Here is a 21,248-nt window from a genome sequence, read left to right as displayed (position 1 = left end):
AATACTAGGCAGGAGTTTAAAGGAATGGGGTAACCCTCTATGTACTGGGAAGGAAAGAAATCTAAGACATATCATGAAATGAAGGAATCAAATTTCAGGATGTTAATTATGTAAAAAATGATAAGAAAAACACACAAACCTCTTTTGCTATCTGTAAATATGTATGTACTCAAACGTATGGAAAAGATCTGGAAGGATTAATACTAAACTCAAAGTAGTGGGTGCGGGATTAGGGCAAAAGGAGGGTTTTCACTATACCTCTTATTTCACTGTTATATATTGAGAATACAATCATGTATTACTTGTATAATGGAAAATAAGTTTAAATTGTCTCTTACTGATTTTCAAGAGGTCCTGCCAAATTTAATTTTTTATATAAACACAGAATTTCAATCATTAGGTTGCTTTGGGATATGGAAGGGGAAGTACCTTTGCTCACAGGTATTGACCTCAAAATTCTGGACCAAGAAGGATCTTACAATGCAGTTAGCTTTTTGTATTCACATTTGGGGAGAGTATACTCACAGCTTCTCAGCCCAGCGGTATGCCTTCCATATACTTTCATCAAGTTAAGAAATAGAGTTTCCTTGGAAATTTCTGTGAAGAAACACAGTTCATATGCTTGAATACGTAGGAAAAGAATGTAGAGAATAAGGAAAAGAATCATGGCCACCATGTAGGGAATATTCAAATGCAGAAAAGACCAGCTTTTCAATTCCCACAGCTGCCCAGCTTCCCAGTGTGCACAAGTAATAAAAACATACCGTGAGGCCACTGGCACAAACAATGAGGCATCCCCTCAGAACCTGAACTTCCTATCTGTCCAAATTCTGGGATACAAAATGCCAATTACTTTTTTTCCAAAATCACTTATGTGTCTAAAATGACTCCTACAAATCAATGAGAAAAATGGCAAACATTTATCAATATCAGCAAATAAATATTAAGAAATCCTATGGCAGGCAACACCAAAGCTTTGGCTCAGTGCCCTCAGAATCTCTCCAGGCGTTAGAAGGATACGGGCAAGGCAATTAGAAATTAGAGGGACTAATACGAAAATATCTCTTAAACATATTGCGTAGGGAAAAGCACAAGTCACTGAACAAGGAGTAAAGTTATTACCTCATTAGGGGAACAAAATGCAAAGGAAAGAGATCGGAAGGAAGGACACACATCAAAACAGTAACAGGAGTTACCTTATTGGTGGTAGGGAAGGTGGGGTGCAATTTTCACATTTTATCCGATATACTTCTGTGACATTTCTTTTTTTAAACAGTGAGAATGTATCCATGAATTAGACGTGTTTAAAAGAAGCTGTTAAATGCCTGAGGTTCAGTTTGAACCACTAACTCAGTGGATGACTGAATCTTTAGCTTTAGCTTTGTCCTCTTCCCTCAGCAACAATGGAACTATTCAGTTTATATGCACATTTTTCACGGGAGTCAGAAATAAGTCAAAACGGATACCTGTCTGCCCATCTGCCTGATGGACATTTCCACTCAAACAGAGCCTTCTGGTTGCTTTATGCTCACCAATAAAAGATGCCTAAGACTGAACTCATCTCCCTCAAACTGACTCTGCTTCCCAACTGCTGTATTTCCACATGTTATACCATCATCATTCTGCCCAAGCCTCTGTCAGCCGCGGGGGGTTGGGGGTCACCTGGACGGGGCCCAGGACCCACTCCGGAGCCTGAACTGCCTGGACTAGAAGCCACAGTCGTTGCCATGTGAGGAGGAGCCGTGGGGTGCAGCCGTGACACAGAGGCGCAGCCACGACATGACATGCGGCGGCTCCCAGACGCAGCGGCCCAGGCCAGTGAGGAGCCGGAGCCACATCCTCCTTCAGAGCCGAACGGAACCGTTATGCCAGCGCCGCGACGCGAGGGCTCACCGTTAACAACCGCGCGCCCCTCCCCCGCCTAACCGCCCACCCGTTATTTACGACATATGGAGTTACGCCACCTTTATTAGGCTCGTGTGGAGATCCAATCCGCGCCACCAGAGTGGGCCTTTTTCCCAGAGTCCCCAGGGCGCAAGCCATCCTTCCCCTTGCAAAGGCGACAGTTACCTCCTGCCGGGCCCTCCCTGGCCCCAAACAATGAGGCAGGATTTGGGCTGCAGACCCGAGTGGCCCCAAACTCCAGCAGCCCAGAGGCCAAGGGGGATTGGAAAGGATGCAGAGCTTCCTGAGGAAACCACAGGACGTGGCATTCTGGGAAATTCAAAAGTGCTAATCCAATTCTGGCAATCTGAACTCTTCCTCCTCACAGCTGAAGTCTGAGAGAGATTCTTCCTCCCTTTGGCCACACGGCTGAGAAGAAAAGTAGCTGACCAGCAAAATGAGCACCAATTCGGCTGCCGGGAAGCGAACACTCCTTACAATTATTCGAAAATGTTGCCATTTCCTCCAAACTCTCAGTATTCACGTCTCATTATTCATTCACCACTCTGTTATTAGGGGTTACCACTGAATCAGTGATGACTCCAGAACTTCTGTAGGAGGGGTTTGGGGCAGGTGAGCAATTCATTCTGGGAAGGAGAGTCTAAAACCAAGTGAATGGCCCTTTACATTAGCATGGGCAAACTTCCCACACCCCACCTTGTCTCAACAGAGCCATTAATCTAGAAAAAACTACAGTGTCACTTTTCAGAGGTCAACCCTGTGTGCACACATGGAGAAGACACTTAGAATGTTAAAGTCAGCATGTTAAGTAATTTTCTTGAACTACTGTAACTAGCACCCTATTTACTTTCTTCACAGGCCTTTTCATAATCTATTTGATTTTAGTCCTTTTTAATTGTCTGGTCCACCTTTAACACCTAAACTCCAAGAGAGAAGGAGCTTCATCTTATTTCCAGTGCCTAGCACATAATGGTTTCTAAATGGAACTGATTCCAAGATTGGCTTCATTTAGGAATGGATCTGTTGTTATAATCAGGTTTCTGAAATCTTCAGTATCAATACGGAATCCCTTCCTCTCACATTTCACAGGAAGCTAGACTTCTTAAAGCCCAAACATGGATACGTCTGAAGTTTCCTTGACTGATTTAAATTGAATTAAAATAATTATTTTGTACAGGAAAAACTTTCAAAATTTTTACATTTTTCAGAACATAACCACCTTTTCTTTCTCTACTTTCTTCCCTTCAAAACAAACTTTGCAACATTGGGATGAGTTAAATCATCAGATATCTAGCCCGAAAATAAGCTCTCAATGACATGAAACACATTTTTTGCTCCTTTTTAATAAAAATCCTATATGCAGTACATTAATGTTATCTTTTAGAAATTACGTTGACAACTTAATCCCTAATTCGAGGCATCCATATAATTGGTTTACAGAAAGGTTCTTCGGCAAAATATTTAACACAAGATATATATGAGATGCTGAGATCTGGGTAATATACCTTACTTGAAAGGCATGAATAGTTTTAAAACACTGTAGCATAATCACACTTAAGGCCATAGTTACTTTATTCCCAAATCCCTGCAATTCTATTTGAGGGGAGTTCTAAAAGACCTGTGTCTTCTCCTGTGTCCACAACTATAGACATACACTGATAGCCCTCAATCCTGCTCTCCAAACTTCAAATAAGGGGCCAGAGACAAGGCTCGGGACTTGGAAAAGTCCTAGAAATTCCCTGCCTCAAAAGCAGTTTCACAGTTTCACCTTTTCTTAAGAATGACAGAGCTGAGTAGACATGCCAAAGTCTTCCAAATCCTGCTGGGTGTTTTGAATTACAGCTACACTGGCTGTGTACCCCTTGAGTTTTTATCTCCACATACCTGAATGAAATCCTGTAGTTCCTCTTCGGTTCTAGCATCTGTGACCTCTTCACAGGGTCTATATGCCACAGCTACTTTACCACTTTCTGAAAGAAAACTAACAAGGATCAATTCACAAGGTTTCTTGTTCTAAAACTTCCTGTATACAATGGTAGCACCCAATAATTAGACATTCTTTTGACTTCCAAAAGCAGAAAATAAGAGCATTTTCCTAGAAGTTCCCTCATCTGACACTTTCGTTTTTATCATAATTACTTGTGAAAAAATATATAACAAGTATCAACTTTGGTTCAAAAACCTTTATGATCTTAGAAATAAGAACTAAGGAATAATGACATAGGAATTAAAAGCTGTGGAAACAAAAATGTTCAATCACAATACAACGTAATAGGAAGGCATTAGGTGGGGGTCAAAGTGAGTTCAAACCTGGGATAGATACCACTGGACTATAATAGATACTTCATGTTAGAAGCAAGGCAAGTGCCTAGTCCTTGGGACCAAAATTCTACCAGATACAATGAACAAAGCTTTGGAGACAGAGACAGAGAGCATTTGAACACTCGACTGGCAGAACCTGGCCCATGTACCCTTTGGACAATACAGCTTTCCTCAAGGCAAGCTACAGCCACCAGGCTTTTTGGTCTAAGGAGTTTTGAGTACATATAAGGAGTACCTTGGCATATTAAGGACAAACAACCCAGACATTTAGTTTGGTTCTTAAAGGTTGTTACCCAGAGTTGACAGCTGGTGGAGATTCAGCCTGATGACCAGGGAAGTCAAACTTCATTGGAAGGACTGCCCAGGCGGAAAGGCCAAGACCAATGCAGGGTCAACTCTTACAAGCAAATAAGGTCTCTGAAACTTAGCTAGGATTTCTCAGTCTCTAAGCCTGCAGCGCTGTGAAGCAGGGGAGCAATTCTGTTCCGGGAATCTACTAATCATAAAGTTTCCTTTGGGCACAGCCTGTGACATCCTCACCGCTGTATAACTCAATAGGGAACACAATCAACGCTATTCAGTAGCACGACCACTTTCAAGGCTCACAGAAACATAGCCAATAATTATATAACAATCATATTCACCCAATACATCAGAAATGAAAACTGAAATTAAACTGATTCCAAAAACATAATTTAATAAACTTTTCAACAAGAAAACAACGATAATAATAATTGTCCATATATTTTGTCTGCTTACTATGTTTCAGGCATAGTTCTAAGCTTTTCACATTCATCATCTCATTTACTCTTACAATATCCCCCATTAGGTGGTAAGCTGAATTACTAACCCTATTTTCAGATAAAGAAATTGCAGCTTAGAGATATTAAACACCTTCAAATTTCTCTGGCTAGAAAAACCTAAAATTGCAACAACAACAACAAATAAATCTAAGAGACAAAGTTAGGACTCAAACACAGGTGTGCAAGGCTTATACTCACTACACTATTCTGTACGATAAGCAAGCAATTGAGGAAGAACTGGATCAAACACTTTCTGTATGAACTGAGGCAAGTCCTTCTACATCTAAACACTGGGGACAATAATATGTGCTGTCGTTTTTCTCATAAATGCCACAAACAACAAATTTAAGACTGCTGCTGTGAAAGCATCTGGTGAATGAAAGAATACGTAATGTTTTAGATAACCATTATTTTCATCCAATTAACTTTTCAAATAAGTTTATTTGCTCACTGAAACTGAAGTACTTCAAGGACAATCAGAAAGGTCTTACCTAAAACCACAATCAGCAGTTTCTGGAATGCATCTGTCATAGCCTTCTGAATAGCAAGCTTCTGGGTTACCTTCCTTTTCATAAGGAATGATAATGACCCTAAATCCAACCAAAACAGATGAATTTAAAATGCCTGTCTGAATAACTGATTTCTAGCTTATATGTTTAAAACTAAAAATGCATCTGTGATTCTCAGATCATTATCTTAGTGATTAGGGCAGGCACAACCCTGGGGTGCAGTTGAATGTCTCTGCTGTAGGTATACCCTGGCTTGGCACATTTTTACTGCTCAGATCTATTCTGGAAGTTCCTAAAATACTCGATGGGAAATGCAAACCAAGAACGTGGCACAAATCGCATATGACACACAGATTTCAAGTGGACAAGCTGAGGCTACACTGCTACAGACCCTGCTCTCCTGTGCGTGAAGGGCTGGATTCATACAGTGAGATAGATTTGGTGGTAGTGCAGATGATCTGGCCTCTCCTCAACCATCACCCACTCAGGTGGATGGTGGAGCCTCCTCCACTCCATTCGCTAACAGCCCTGCCTCTGACTTAAAACCCTAAGCCCAAGTGCCATGGATTCTAGGAAAAAACTCAGTACCAATCGGAATCCCCTTTCTAGGGATCTACATTTTCCGCTCAGGCCCTTCTATAAGAGGCAAAGGACTGAACATTTACACAAGAGTTTATTTCAATCTTTAGACAATGATTTTGTTGGGATAACTCAACGCCAGAAGACATCCGTATTTGAAGGACTATTTTAGCACATAACAAATTATTAACCAAAAAAACACAAAAACTAACTCATTTTCCCTCCTCCTAAGCTTCTTGGCAGGCAGTCAGTTCTAAAATTCTAAAGTTTAAGGTGCTGTCAGGTATTGCCTAAGATAAAAACCTATATTGTCAGGCAGAGAAATTCTGCCCAGGGCTTTACTTGCTTAGCTATGGTGACGATGTATCTGAAAAGTTGAATTTCAGAAAGAAAGGAAAAAAGAGAAATCCCACTCCCTCACCTCCCCATACACACACATATTGGATAACAGACCTTCCTCTAACTTATCCAAAGGTTCCTCAGCCATGCCAACTTCGGGACTCCTGCACTCGTGGGAGGGCAATACCACCTCTAAAGCACAAAACAACTTCAGGCTTTGCTTCTGAAGTGGTGTCACAATATCTTCCTTTTCCTTTTCTTCAAGGTTAGAAAGATCCTGAAGCTGTTAGGATTTTGAATTAAAGGCTAGACTTCAAAATATTCTGTTGTTAGAAATAAAAACTAAACTCCAGCAATCCCAGGTAATAGTTTAGGTATACTATAGCTTCAAAATCAAGTGAGACTTGCAAATGAATGATTAGATATGGTCAAATATTTTTTATTATATACCATACAAATACTGGAGAAAATTAGGGACACCACCGTCCATATCATTGAGATTATCACTAATTCTAGGTGGCAGGCCAATGCTCAGATACTTCCATGTGGAAGCCTCTCACATCTCCTCCCCATAGCCCTGTTCTATTCTTCTCTCTAAAGTCTAGGAATTCAATGATGAAAGGAGTCTCGTTAGTCAAAGAAAGTCTACAGAGTTTACCTTGATGATCCTTTTTGACCACCCATTGAAACCAAAGTAGTAATTTGCCAATTCTTGGCATCTGGAGCTGTTTAGGGCAGGCGTATTATGTTGAACCGCCTTATGTCCGGTGCCGAGAGGAACCTAAAGCCATAAAAGACCTAAAAATATCACAACCCTACATAGAGACTTATTTTGGATATACCTGATATTTATCAATACCAATTTCATAGAGGGGCTGTGAAGATTAAGTAGCTCATTTTAAGCAATAAGTTCACAGTGAGCCCTAAATAAATGTTATTTATTATTTTTAGGTCAGTACTTTCCTGCATCATTTCCAGGGCCCCTGATTAACTGGAAGGTTCCCTGACCTCTGGTGGTGAAAGTGATGATGAAACCAACCAAGGAAACCCAGCAGAAGCCTATTATGGGGCTGGAGGTAAGCAAAGGAAGTGAACGGTTTTAGTCATCTCATCCTGTAGCTCCTGCTTGAGAATATGAGCTGAAGAGGAGATAAGATGGACCTGCCACTGAATTAGGACCTTAATCTGTAGCACCCCCTCTCCAAGTTACTAACCCCTGTTAGAAGACGAATACGTATACCTCTCTAAATGTAAATAAAGCAACCAAAAGAATTAGAGATTCATCTGCATTAACAAACTTCTTTAAGAGTGCCAATATTTCCAGTCTTAACTCTCTCAATGACTTACATATTACTGTGGAGTTTTTACATCACTAGTTCTTTCTTAAATGTCTATTTCCATTTTGAACAGCGTGTAGTATATAAATATAGTCATAAAAATTCAAATACAAAGAAAGTCAAAGCATTGTTAATTCTTTGATTTGTTTGTGCATCTTCCCCCTCACTAGTTTATGAGCTCCTTAAGTGCTTGAAGGAACCGTATATTATTCTTTCACTGTTACCAGAAACAAGCATAGGTCTTGGCATATAATAGTGGAGTGCTGGTCTGTTGACTGAGTGAATGAATGAGTACATTAAGAAAATGAAATTATTTTCTCCAACTGAAGCTGCCTGCTGGGAAGGAGAAATGAAGACTACTTTTTAAATGTTGTGTCACATGGGAGGCTAGGCCCTGTACAGTGAGTCATAATGGAGCTGTCCTGGACAATTAGGAAGGTGCCGAAGGGCTCTGAGCCCCTGGGTAGTAGAGACAGTTGACATCTGGGATAACCTTGCCACAGTTCTTGTTGGCAAACATATCCCTTCGTGCTACTGAGAAAAACTCAGATACATTAGGCCTTTCCTTCATTTTATTTTAAGATGTTATTATCTTTTCTGTATTTATAAAAAATACAAGGGAAAAATGATAAGAAGTATGTATAACTGCCAATGAATAAAAGAACTCATAATTGGAACTTCCCTGCTGGTGCAGTGGTTAAGACTCCATGCTCCCAATGCAGGGGGCCTTGGTTCAATCCCTGGTCAGTGAACTATGTCTCACATGCATGCTGCAACTGAGAGTTCGCACACCACAGTTAAGGAGACTGCGAGTCACAACTAAGGAGCCTGCCTGCTGCAACTAAGACCCGGTGCAACCAAATAAATAAAATTTTAAAAGAACGCATAATTAAAGTAGGTAACAATTTCAGGCGTGTGGGCAGTAAACTAAGGCTCTGCATTAAATAAGGAAATCTAATACGAATGCCCTTTCCTCTCAACTCTATAGTGACTTGTAGAACATTCTATCAGTGCCGAGCCTTATGCTGTGAAAATCTCAGAACCTAAGCTTATGGAATGGTCTTCATGTCCAATATAAGAAAAGAACTCATTACTCAAAACTGACACCAAATAACTGTTTCATAGTCTTTCCAGGACCATCTGTAATATCTGAGTGGTTATGTGAAATGGTCGCAGGGTCTGCAAACAAAAGAATGCCTGACACAAAATCATTTCAATCCCAGGGAGTACAGCCAGGATTGAAGAGGGTGGTAAACAGGGTACAGAAGTGGGAGGTAGTGTACCTGGAGTCACATCTGAGGAGAGTTCTCAGATTCAATAAAGGTGAAATCAGTGAGTAAAGAAATATGGGTGAGAATAGGCAGCAAGGTCAGTAGGAAGTAGCCAGAGCGAGAAGCCAATCAGAGAAGACACACAATTATAAAGGGAAAGTTCTGGGAAATCTAAGCCTCACTCACTTATTCAGAGGAATTGAAAAGGTCCTTGAAAAAGGAATGGTGGCTGAATGGAGGCACATAATGAAATGTTAATTCTGGGGAAGTAAAATTGGATGGCATGTTAATATGGAATAAGGTTTCTACAATGCATGAAAGAATATTTTAACCATTTTCTGAAATGTGAAGGGAGTTCTGAATAGGCAGTTTGAGAGTGGTGATGAGGCCTCCTTTATGTTACATCTGACAAAAGTTCCTCAAGCTCCGGACGTCCCTGGTGGCACAGTGGTTAAGAGTCCGCCTGCCAATGCAGGGGACACGGGTTCGATCCCTCGTCCGGGAAGATCCCACATGCCGCAGAGCAACTAAGCCCGTAAGCCACAACTACTAAAGCCTGTGTGCCTAGAACCCGTGCTCCGCAACGAGAGAAGCCATCGCGATGAGAAGCCCACACACCACAAGGAAGAGGAATCCCCGCTTGCCGCAACTAGAGAAACCCAGCGCGCAGCAACAAGACCAACGCAGCCAAAAATTAATTAATTAATTAATGAAAAACGTTTGTCAACCTCACACATTTGAAATCCACATAAAAGTAAATATAAGGAAGACTCTTGTGAAGATTTCTTAAATTAAGGGGCAGCATAATATGACATGGGGTTTAACATCAGTTAACTTTGGGTTTGGCCTCTAGTTTCCACATGTACTGTCATGAACCTTAAGTAAGTCACTTAACCATCCTGAGTTCGAGTTTCTTCATCTAAAAAAAAGAAAGATAGATCTGGGGAACTGGGGGATCAGTGGAGCAATGAATCTGAGAGCATTCTGTACACCACAGTGCTCTACAAACGCTGGCCTTTCCACCAACCCACACCGCCCCCGCTGGGATCTTAGTTCCCCGACCAGGGATTGAACCCGGGCCCTCAGCAGTGAAAGTGCAGAGTCCTAACACTGGACCGCCAGGGAATTCCCGATGGCCTATCAGTTTTAAATTCAGCACTTCATCCCAGTAGAGCGAGGAATTCCACATTTGGACCCACCTTCACTGGAGATGTCTGAAAAAGCTGCTTCTGGTCGCATGCCTTTTGGGCTCTGTGGGCATCCCTTGCTGAATAAAACTTGATGATGCCATAGAACCCAGGACCGGCCACTGCTGCCTTTGGGAAGACTCGGACCGAATACAGAAGGCCAAACTGGGAGAAGACTGTGAACAGAGAATGCTGTAGGGTGGTCGCATGCTAAGTAAGTGCAGGAAATTTCACGCCCAGGAAAACAAACCGCCCATTCCCTTATATTCCCCGAGCCCTTCGCCACAGGCAACTGTGGTGAGCCCGCAACTCCAAACACTTCTCATTTTATGAACAAGTTTCCCTCTGAAATCCTAAGCTTCGAGAAGCATTAGGAGGCAATGCCGTCTGTTGGCAACTATCTCTCAAAAATCTCTGGGGGCGAGCTGACTGCTCAGGTCGGCTCTAGAACTAAGATTCCTCTCAGCGGAGACCACAGGCAGATGAGGTGCTGAAGCAGTACCCCGGGCCGCCCAGTTACTGGGGCGCGGGGCAGCTTCCTCCACCCCTCCCTCCGCCCCGGCTCGGCTCACTTGCAAGGCCTCGGCCGTGGGTCCAGAGCTCAGCTCCCACACCAGCAAGGTTTTGTCACCCGCGACGGGAACCGCAAAAGGTACCAACTCCACCATTCGACCGTTACCGCGCGTGCGCGGCTCGGGGCGCAAGCGGACTGCGCCTGCGCACGCGCGCCCGCGCCCGTGCCTTTTAAAAATGGGAGCCTGAGGGGCGGAGCCAGCTGGGTGGGAGTGGGACAGGGGCGGTGCTCGGACCTCTCCCTCGCCCCTCCCACTCCGGGCTTGCCTCTGCCTCTAGTTCCCCTTCCGCAACCCGCGCGCCCAGAAGTTTTGGAGTTTAGCGTTTCTATTCAAGTGTATTTTTAGCGTAGAGTCCAAAGTGTGAGTTTACAGGATCGAATGGTGCGGACATCTTTACAGCAGCTGGCTTCATCTTCAAACTCCCAGAGAAGACTGGAGTACTAAGTAGTTAGCGCCAACTATCCACTGAACTTTAAAAACTTAGATTTCCCGACTCTGTGTGAGAAATGACCACCAAAGATGCAATCCTTCGACTTGAGTGTTTGCATGAGTCTTAAATATGTAAATCAAGGTATGACATTAAAGCCATCAACAGTCTAGTATGAAATTCTTAAAAAGCTGGTTTCCAGTCCATTTTCCTAAAGTACCCCCAAATCACCGAGCACATTTCTTCATCCCCACCACGACTTTCTCCACCTCAATATATCAGACCCTTATCCCCACCCATTACCTACTTCTGAGCTCTTTTACTTCAAGAATTGTTGACTTTGGAGGAATCACTTGGATCTTGATACTGTTTCAAACCAATAACTATAGATTTATTATCCATATCATTATCCATTGCATTCATTGTATGTATCCATTTATTCATTGTATCCATTATCTGTGTATGGAGAAGATCCATAATCTTCTGCAGATAGATTATGAACACCTCATGAACAATATTTACAGATTTATCATCCTTTTTCTGGTACCTAGCACACTCATACTCTATTAGGTACTCAAATATACTTGGGATTAATCATGACTAAATTAACACATTCTTTGCACAAGGAATGCTTTAATAATTCCAAAAATATAGAAAATTCTTCATCGTGGTCTTCTTGGTTTGCAAATGACAGTCAGGAACCAGGGGCCTGGGCCTGGATAGGAACAAGGAGGAAGTCCTAGAAAACCATTTACTCCTGGGCGTCTGGTCAGTTTTATTTGTAAATGGGAAAGGAAGAAAATAACATGAGGTGGAGGCAAGAGGAAGGAGAAATGAAGAATTCCCAAGTGAGGAGAGGAGTTCTGGAATGACTCCACCACAGGCCTGCTCCCTGTCTCATTACAGGTGGCATCCTGTCATCCAGTAGGAGAGTGGCCGGCCTGCACAGTGCAACCTCCATTTTACCCTGTGGAGAGAAGGAAGATTGGTTCTTTTTTTTTATTAAGAATCAATTTTATTTATTTTTGGTTGCGTTGGGTCTTCGTTGCTGCACACGGGCTTTCTCTAGTTGCGGCGAGTGGGGACTACTCTTTGTTGCGGTGTGCAGGCTTCTTATAGCAGTGGCTTCTCTTGTTTCGGAGCACAGGCTCCAGGCGCGTTCGCTCAGTAGTTGTGGCACATGGACTTTGTTGCTCCACGGCATGTGGAATCTTCCCAGACCAGGGTTCGAACCCACGTCCCCTGCATTAGCAGGCGGATTCTTAACCAATGAGCCACCAGGGAAGCCCAGCAACACTTTTTATAGAAAATGTTGCTGCCAATTATGTAGAGAGGGCCCATGGCAGCCGTGTTTATGTTGCTTAATTTCTTCCATGCCTGTAGCTGAATGAATGGAGCTGGGACACAGGGTCCAAGCTGAACCCATCAGATCCTCCCTGCCAGGCACTTGGACTGGGACTGAGCCTAGCTAGTCTCTATGGTTGCTTAGGACATTAGCCCATAGATTCAGGGCAGACATAGTCTGTCTGGTAGACTGTAGAGCAGAGAAAGCTGGTCTGCAGAGGGAGTAGTGAAGCCAATGCACAAAGAGAAGCAGAAACCTGCAAAGGGAAGTTTCTAGCCCTGCTTCCACCCTCTTCCTGAGGCCCAGCTGCACCCCTCATGTGGGCTCAGCAAGGCACCTTGTCCTCTCAGAATAAACCTCCCCCGGCTAGCTCAAGTTGCTCTGTGCCTACAACCAAAAGAGTTTTGTTTAATACGGTGTCAGAGGAAGAGCCAGATCCCAGGTCTTCTAAGTCGGAATTCCAAGCTCTGCCACATCCCACATTTTTCTAGGCTATAGAAAAGGTCAGGTCCTGGCCTATTGTCCCTTTCTCTGTCACTACATCTTTCTTAAGGCTCTGCCCACTAACTTCATCCCACCATGGCCTCCTCACCAGTTCTTCATCCCCCCTGTTCCGGACACAATCTTTTTTGCACAGTTGATGATTGAAAGAAGATTTGGGCTCAGCAGTTCTGAAAGGGAGAAAGAGGATACCCGTCAGTGCACAGGGGACAGTCCCGAAGACTGGCTCTCCCTGCAAGCCAACACTATCCAACATGCGTCTGTATACAGGTATGGTGAGGAGGCACCACCTGTACTTGGAGAAGTCCTGGAGCCCTACTCCTTTTTTTTTTTTATATAGGCTTATGGGTGTCCAAGGCTTTGTAAAAGGGGGTGTTTCTACATAGAATAACATGGTGGAGAGCTAGCTGAGTCAGAAATCTGGAAGGTGTCACTGTAGTTGGGCAGCAGGTGAGGCACTGGTTGCTGGTGACATGCAGTCAGCTGCAGAGGTGATTGGAGAAACACCTGGAGTTGATCCTTAGTTGCTCTCTGGAATGTTCTCACTGGGATGAAAGCTGGGTAGACTGCAGGCAGTGCAGCATCGGAGAGAACATAGCTGCCATTCAAAAGGGCTGCCAGAGGAAAGGTGTCCGTAGGGAAATATCATCTCTCAAAATATGGTCTGTGGAGCTCTACACTCAAACATCTCTAGGATGCTTCTTTAAAAGGCTGATCCTGGGACTTCCCTGATGGTCCAGTGGTAAAGAATCTGCCTTCCAGACTTCCCTGGTGGTGCAGTAGTTAAGAATCCACCTGCCAATGCAGGAGACATGGGTTCGAGCCCTGGTCCAGGAAGATCCCACCTGCCACGGAGCAACTAAGACTATGTGCCACAACTACTGAGCCTGTGCTCTAGAGCCCGCGAGTCACAAGTATTGAGCCCACGTGCCGCAACTACTGAAGCTCGCTTGCGTAGAGCCCGTGCTCCACAACAAGAAAAGCCACCACAATGAGAAGCCCGCGCATCACAACAAAGAGTAGCTCCAGCTCACCGCAACTAGAGAAAGCCTGCGTGCAGCAATGAAAACACAGCTCAGACAAAAATAAATTTTAAAAAAAAATAATAATAATATAAATAAATAAATAGTCTACCTTCCAATGCAGGGGATGTGGGTTCAATCCCTGTTTGGGGAACTAGGATCTCACATGCCACAGGGCAACTAAGCCCGCGCGTCACAACTACTGAGTTTGCACGCCTCAACGAGAGAGCCCGCGCGTCACAAACTACAGAGCCCACGCGTTCTGGAACCCGTGCCACAACTAGAGAGAGAGAACCTGCTCGCCAAAACTAGAGAGAAGCCCGAGCCCTACAACGAAGATCCTGCGCGCTGCAACAAAGGGATCCCGCATGCTGCAACTAAGACCTGACGCAGCCAAAAAGTAAAGAAAATAAATAAATAAAAAATAAAAATTTAAAAATAAAACGCTGATCCTAAATAAGTAAATAAAAATAAAAGTCTAGTCCTGGACACACACACGCCCCCCCTTATCAAAAATAAACAAAGCCACATGCTACTTAAAGTGGTAAAATCAGAGTTCAATCAATAATGCACAATTGCAGTGGTAGAGGGAAAGAGACCTTCATGAACTGAACTCAACTGCGACCGGTACAGGGCTTTTAAAGGGAAGATGAGGGGATGAGGAGGGGGGAGGGTCTGTCTAGTCAGAGAAGTGAGAAGGGGAAGGCGGGGTGGTCACGTGAAACCCATCTGTGCTGGCTAACTGACGCTTCTCAAAGTTAGGCTCCTACCCTGTCCCAGAAGCCGGGAGACAAGGGCCCTATCTTTAGGTGCTGGCTAGAACAAACAGCAAATCCTTTAGGCAGCCTTGAGCTTTTTTCAGGCAGCCACTTTAAGGAGGGCTAGGGTCATCCTAGACATGTGGTCTCGAGCTGTTAGAAACTATGTTAGTGTTTGTTGACGTCTTTATAGGCCAAGGTTGGATCTAGAGGAAGGCTCAGAGGAGCCTGGCTAGAGTTTGGTCCAGCAGAGAGCCTGTCACCCTCCAAACTCACGTGCCCACCCATCCTGAGTCAACCTCAGAAGCAGAGAGACCCATTTTAACAAGCCTTGTTACGCTCACTGAACTGCTGAGGTGTGGAAGGAAGGGGGGCAGGGAAGTAGGGGCTGCCGAGGTTCTCTGGCTTCTTCGGGGTCTGAGGTGAGCAGGGATTTGAGGGTGGGAGAGGCCAGGTGAAAGGCTGACTGGGAGGGAGACTGGACTCTTGTCTTGGACACTGGACGGCTGCCCCCGCCCCCCATGGAGGTGAGGGCCTCTCACTCCTGGGGAGCACCAGGCCCTGGCCAGTTCTGGCCCCTGGGGTCCTGGTGAGAGTGAGATGCATTGACACCTGGAGAACTGATAACCTAATAAAAGAGTGGGTACATGTACTGGTTAGTTACTGCCACAATAATGCTATGTAATAAACCCATCCAGAAATTCAGTGGGTTGGAATAACGATTCCCATCAGTCTGCCGTTTGGCTGGTACAGCTATGGTTTAATGCTCTGCTGGCTGGGTCTGCTCTGCTTCTCATTGCTGGTCTGCAGATCAGCCAAGGTAGCTCTTTTCCATGTGTGTTCATTCAGGGGCCCGGGCTGAAGAGGCAGCAGCTACCCAAGAGAAGCATACGGGAGCAAGCACCATCAGGCTTCCTCCAGCTGGGCACGGAACTGGCATGCTCTCATTTCTGCCCACTCCATGGGCCAAAGCAAGTCACATGGCCAAGACCCAAGCCAGGGGACTGGACAGTACACTCTGCCCACAGTGAGACATGGCAAAGAGTATGGATGCAGGGAGGGATGAGGAATCGGGACTAATGATTCTATCTGTCCCAGGATGTGGCTGAGTCTTGGTTTGGGATGTGTGCAGATGACTGTGATTTTATTCCGCATCAATAAACAGCAGCCATAGGACCTGTTGGCACGGATATTCCTGGTTCTGTAACAGAAGTAAGTGTTCCACAGAATGCACACTTTCCACTCTTTCAGGTGTCACCTCTAAATGGAACATTGTGAAAGACAGTGTCCATAGTGTGCAGACCCAAACACTGTTCTCTATTAGGTCAGGAACGCTGACAAGGCAAGAATCATATCTCCTTCCTCTCCCCAATGTCTAGTAGCAGGCCCTGCCCCCAGTGATGACTCAGGAACATTCTTCAGTGAATTTTAGACCATTTCTTCATTCTCCCCTTATGATTCCTTGTGAAATACAGACCGACCTCCTAGAGGTCAGCACAAGATGCTATGTATTGGCCCCATAAGCTGCAAAGGAACTATGCCATTTGGAGCTGAGTTTTTTACCCACATCAGCCTCACATAGGGACCTCACAGAAGAAAAGGTTTGTACAGGGTAAACATCAAAACAGGTTAGTGAAGTGTCTTTCTCTAGACTCCATTTGACACTGGAAAGAGACTCACTGCCTGAAATATCCTAAGAGGAAGGCTGTCTAAAAGCACAATCCTAGGGAGTTCCCTGGCGGTCCAGTTGTTAGGACTAGGCACTTTCACTACCTAGGGCCCAGGTTCGATCCCTGGTCGGAGAACTAAGATCCCATGTGCTGTGTGGTGCGACCAAAAATAAAATAAATAAATAAATAAATAAAAAATTTAAATAAAACCACAATCCTAGTTAGGGATCCACGTGGACTTAAAGACAACTTTAAGAACAGTGAGATTCACCATCAGAGCCCACATGGCTCCACAAAGCCCCTTGGCCCCTCTCATCATGTCTTTGTCCCTGTCATCGGGGCAGAAGCAAAACTGGCCCCAGATGCTCTCCGTTCATTGTTGCCTTGCCCTGCAGACTTTTCGCCCTAAAGGAGAACCACTTAAAGGGAGCCATGATTAACCCTAAAGAATGCCACCATCACCACTGAATTCCAGGCACAGGGCATGAGGGTGGAAAGCGTATTTTAGGGCAGTGACTCATGGTAAGTCGTAGCTTCCAGTCCCTAAAAGGGACTATTCAATGTCAAACTACTCAGGCCCAGGCCGGTATAAGTGGAGGGGTGGGGAACGCAGCATTCTTGAGAGATGTGTTGGTTATGATGCATGTAAAAGATTTTAGAGCTTTTTATTAAAAGTGATGACTTCTCTAGACTGGGTAAGGGATTGCCTTACTGGATTACGAGAGCAGGTTTTAAAAATAAGGCAGACTGGAACAATCTATCTCCAAGATGTATGTGTTGTTGTGTGAATAAAGCAAGATGCTATTATACACTTTGTGTTAGATGTACAGTATAGAACTGCACAGTCCAACACAGTAGCCACTACTGCATGTAGCTATGTAAATCCCAATTTAAATTAATGCAAATTAAATACATTTTAAAAGTCAGCTCCTAAGTCACACTAGCCACATTTCAAGTGCTCAATAGTCACATGTGGCTAACGGCTACCATATCGGACAATATGCAGATAGACTGTTTCATCACTATGGTTCTATTGGATGATGCTGGTACAGAATATCTCTAGAAGGGCACACAAACTCATAACGGTAGTTGCTCTCAGGAAAGAAAACTGGGAGACTGCAGCACCATATCCCGTTTTGTACCTTTTGAATTTTATATCATGTATTTGTATTAAGTAATTAAATTTAAAAAAACAAACTGGGAATTAGAAATCCCCATATAGAGGGACTTCCCTGGTGGTCCAGTGGGTAAGACTCCGTGTTCCCAATGCAGGAGGCCCGGGTTCGATCCCTGGTCAGGGAACTAGATCCTGCATGCATGCTACAACTAACAGTTCTCATGCTGCAACTAAAGAAGCCCACATGCCGCAACTAAAGATCCTGCATGCCGCAACTAAGACCCGGTGCAGCCATAAATAAATAAACAAATAAATAGAAATTTCCATGTAGGGTCACTGTACCAGGACAGTGATTCCCAGGAGATGACTTTGCAATCAGCCTAAAACAAAATAAGTTAATAGATATTATGATTTCACATTTAATTTTTTTTCACAGTGTGAACTTTTAGCTCCTGCCACCATCTCTCTGCTCTTGTGAGCTCACAGACAACAATGTGAAGTAGCAAGGGGATGTTAAAGGAAAAACAGGGCTTTCCTGGTGGCGCAGTGGTTAAAAATCTGCCTGCCAATGCAGGGGACACTGGTTCCATCCCTGGTCCGGGAAGACCCCACATGCCGCAGAGCAACTACACCCGTGCGCCACAACTACTGAGCCTGCGCTCTAGAGCCCACGAGCCACAGCTACTGAAGCCCGCACGCCTAGAGCCCGTGCTCCACAGCAAGAGAAGCCACCACAATGAGAAGCCTGCGCACCGCAACGAAGAGTAGCCCTTGCTCGACACAACTAAAGAAAGCCCACGTGCAGCAACGAAGACATAATGCATCCAAAAATAAATAAATAAAATTTTATTTTATTTTTAAATTCATTACTCTTTTTTTTCAATTAATTAATTTATTTTTGGCTATGTTGGGTCTTCATTTCTGTGCGAGGGCTTTCTCTAGTTGCAGAGAGCGGGGGCCACTCTTCATTGCGGTATGCGGGCCTTTCACTGTCGCGGCCGCTCTTGTTGCGGAGCACAGGCTCCAGACGCCCAGGCTCAGTACTTGTGGCTCACGGGCCCAGTTGCTCTGCGGCATGTGGGATCCTCCCAGACCAGGGCTCGAACCCGTGCCCCCTGCACTGGCAGGCAGATTCTCAACGACTGTGCCACCAGGGAAGCCCCTAATTTTTTTAAAAAAGGGAAAAACAACCTATTGTCAAGCACTGGTTGACGGCATTTTTTTTTTCTCTTGAGAAATGTATGCAGATGACTGTGATTTTATTCTGCATCAATAAACAGCAGCCATGGGACCTGTTGGTAAGGATATTCCTAGTTGTGTAACAGAAAGAAGTGTTCTGCAGAATGCATACCTTCCAAGTGAAACAGGAGGAAGGGGGCAGGGCACAACCTCTAAAGAATGACATAGGGGCTTCCCTGGTGGCGCAGTGGTTGAGAGTCCGCCTGCTGATGCAGGGGACACGGGTTCGCCCCCCGGTCCAGGAAGATCCCACATGCCGCGGAGCGGCTGGGCTCGTGAGCCATGGCCGCTGAACCTGCGCGTCCGGAGCCTGTGCTCCGCAACGGGAGAGGCCACAACAGTGAGAGGCCCGTGTACCACAAAAAAAAAAAAAGAATGACATAGCCAGAGCACGCGACATAAACGTTAGAATCAACTAGGTCCAAGATGGCGGACGAGTCGACTTCCACTAGACCTTGAACCTCAGTACACACTCGTAACATATCAGCACGCTAAATGACACACCCACAGGCGCCATGACAGTTCCAAGGCTGATCATAAATGGTCAAAAAGTGGGCGTAGCCCAAATCCTGGACACCCCCACCCCTTCCCCAAAATAGCTGGAATACTCCTCCCACTCATTAGCCTATGAAATTACCCACCCCTATGAAAACTGACAGCCCATACCTCGGGGCCTCTCGCCTTCCGAGATGGCTCACACTCTGTCTGTGGAGTGTGTATCTCCCTGAATAAACCTTCTTTCACTTTACTATAGCTCACTCTTTAATTCCTTCCTGCGAGAAGCCAAGAACCCACACTTGGCAGCCATCCCAGGGACTCGCCTGAGACCTGGAACGTGAGCATCCACTCGGGCCCCACTTTCTTTCCCGCAACGGGGGTAGGGGGAATATGCAACACCACATGATGCTTTTAGAGAAGGAATAAGCATAGACCAAAAGGGGACAGAAGATTAGACGTTGCTCTGCTCAAGAGGCAACCCGTTGAGCAGTGGGTTTCCAAGATGTGGCTGTAAGTCCTGGGAAGACGAGTTACAGCAGGGGGCCTCGTAACACACGTATCCACCAAGCCCTGTTTGCAGAGCCAATAAATCCTGTGTCTCCACAAATAGAATTATTGTATCACTAACAGCTATCACACATTGAGGGTGTATGTTATCTCATCTTACAGCGACCTGTGAGGTAGATCTTATTCTCCCCAATTAACAGATAAGGAAACTGAGACTTGGGGGCGGGGGTGGGGGAGTAAATAACTCGCCCAAGTTCACAAAGATAATATATTAGTCACTGCTCTTTATGTTCCAAGTGAAAGCAATCCAAGTAAAAAATGCTTAAACCACAAATGGCACACAGTATATCAGCTCGCATAACCAGGAAGCCTACGGGCTTAGAGCTGGCTGCTTCCAGGACTCAAACAACGTCATCCTCTCCCCATCTGTCCCTTGACTCTGCTTTCCTCTCTCATGGATTCAGCCTCCAGAGGACTCCTGCCCCCTGACAGCAAAGATGGTCATTAGTCATTCCCACTCCACACCTTTGGACCATGTGTCCAGCAGGAGGAGACCCTGATTGGCCAGCCACGGTCATGTGCATATGCTGGGTGGGGTCTTAAACCAGTACTTCAGTGCCCACTGAATCACAGGGAGCAGAGGAGGCTCTGTTCAGCAGCATGTGGAATCTTCCCAGACCAGGGCTTGAACCCGTGTCCCCTGCATTGGCAGGCGGATTCTTAACCACTACGCTACTAGGGAAGTCCCTAAAACTTAAATCCATCAAAAGTCACCTCCTCCAGGATGCATTTCAAGCTCTCTTGTCTAGCAGTTTGCAAGTGCTTTTATTATTCTTCAAATTGTGTGGTAATGTGAGATTCTTTTTCTAGCTGGAGTCTACCTGGTGGACTCTTGGTCCATGTGTGAAACCTTTTGTGGAATGCTCCTTCATTCTCCAGCCGTCCCACCCCCAGCCGCCTGCCAGGATGCAAGGCTTTATTCAGCTTCACAAAGTTTTGTAGAGCAAGATGACAAGCCCACAGATTTTTCACAGAGGCTGAGAAGCCTGGGAAATAAGAGAAGACCGGGAGATGGGGGTGCTGCTGAAAAGTCAGACAGCATTAATCCAGGGGACTCCCACAGCTTTTGCAGATGGCAGCTGTGCAAACATTCATCCCAATTGAAACCGCTGGGGGCGTTTCAGGGGGCTCCAAAGAGCTCTGGTTCTTTATGTCTCAGCACAGAAAGAATTCAGTGAGGCAAAGTGTTAGATAAGAAGTGATTTATTAGAAGAGGACGCTTGTGAGGCTTACAAGCGGGTGGGTGAGAGGGTGCCCCGCCCTGAGAACTCAGTGGG

General features: G+C 45.0%; 2 protein-coding genes across 6 annotated transcripts in view; both read right to left on the bottom strand.

The window, feature by feature from the left end:
• LOC116745559 (leucine-rich repeat-containing protein 37A3-like) overlaps positions 1–557 on the bottom strand; it is a 36,849-nt gene extending 36,292 nt beyond the window's left edge. The window contains exon 1 of the mRNA XM_032616368.1: positions 526–557. The gene's annotated coding sequence lies outside the window, so the exon portion shown is untranslated. The remainder of the gene's footprint in view (positions 1–525) is intronic.
• LOC116745563 (RAD52 motif-containing protein 1-like) lies at positions 85–10,938 on the bottom strand. Of its 5 annotated transcripts, XM_032616377.1 has the most exons (8): positions 10,825–10,938; positions 10,265–10,444; positions 7,116–7,238; positions 6,572–6,740; positions 5,522–5,620; positions 3,786–3,875; positions 2,588–2,601; positions 2,233–2,313 (listed from the first exon to the last, which is right to left on the bottom strand). In XM_032616377.1, exons 1-8 carry the CDS (start codon positions 10,918–10,920, stop codon positions 2,233–2,235), a joined length of 852 nt encoding a protein of 283 aa, XP_032472268.1. In that variant the 5' UTR covers positions 10,921–10,938. The 5 variants fall into 5 exon arrangements, with proteins under 5 accessions (XP_032472269.1, XP_032472268.1, XP_032472267.1 ...); XM_032616378.1 differs by lacking the exons at positions 2,233–2,313; positions 2,588–2,601 and adding an exon at positions 85–597 and having other exon boundaries at positions 3,790–3,875; XM_032616376.1 differs by lacking the exon at positions 2,588–2,601 and having other exon boundaries at positions 2,233–2,357.
• Positions 10,939–21,248: the final 10,310 nt, after the last annotated feature.

Source organism: Phocoena sinus, chromosome 20 (assembly GCF_008692025.1).
Source record: "Phocoena sinus isolate mPhoSin1 chromosome 20, mPhoSin1.pri, whole genome shotgun sequence".
Taxonomy (NCBI): domain Eukaryota; kingdom Metazoa; phylum Chordata; class Mammalia; order Artiodactyla; family Phocoenidae; genus Phocoena; species Phocoena sinus.
This window is presented reverse-complemented; position numbering and strand designations above follow the sequence as displayed.

What these genes read in the sequence shown, in the direction of transcription:
- LOC116745563 (XM_032616376.1), bottom strand. Translation starts at nt 10,920, where the DNA reads ATGGTGGAGTTGGTACCTTTTGCGGTTCCCGTCGCGGGTGACAAAACC. An exon ending in GGTCAAAAAGGATCATCAAG is followed by an intron (nt 6,741 to 7,115) that starts GTAAACTCTGTA and finishes AAATCCTAACAG; the next exon opens with CTTCAGGATCTTTCTAACCT. An exon ending in ACTGCTGATTGTGGTTTTAG is followed by an intron (nt 3,876 to 5,521) that starts GTAAGACCTTTC and finishes GTTTTCTTTCAG; the next exon opens with AAAGTGGTAAAGTAGCTGTG.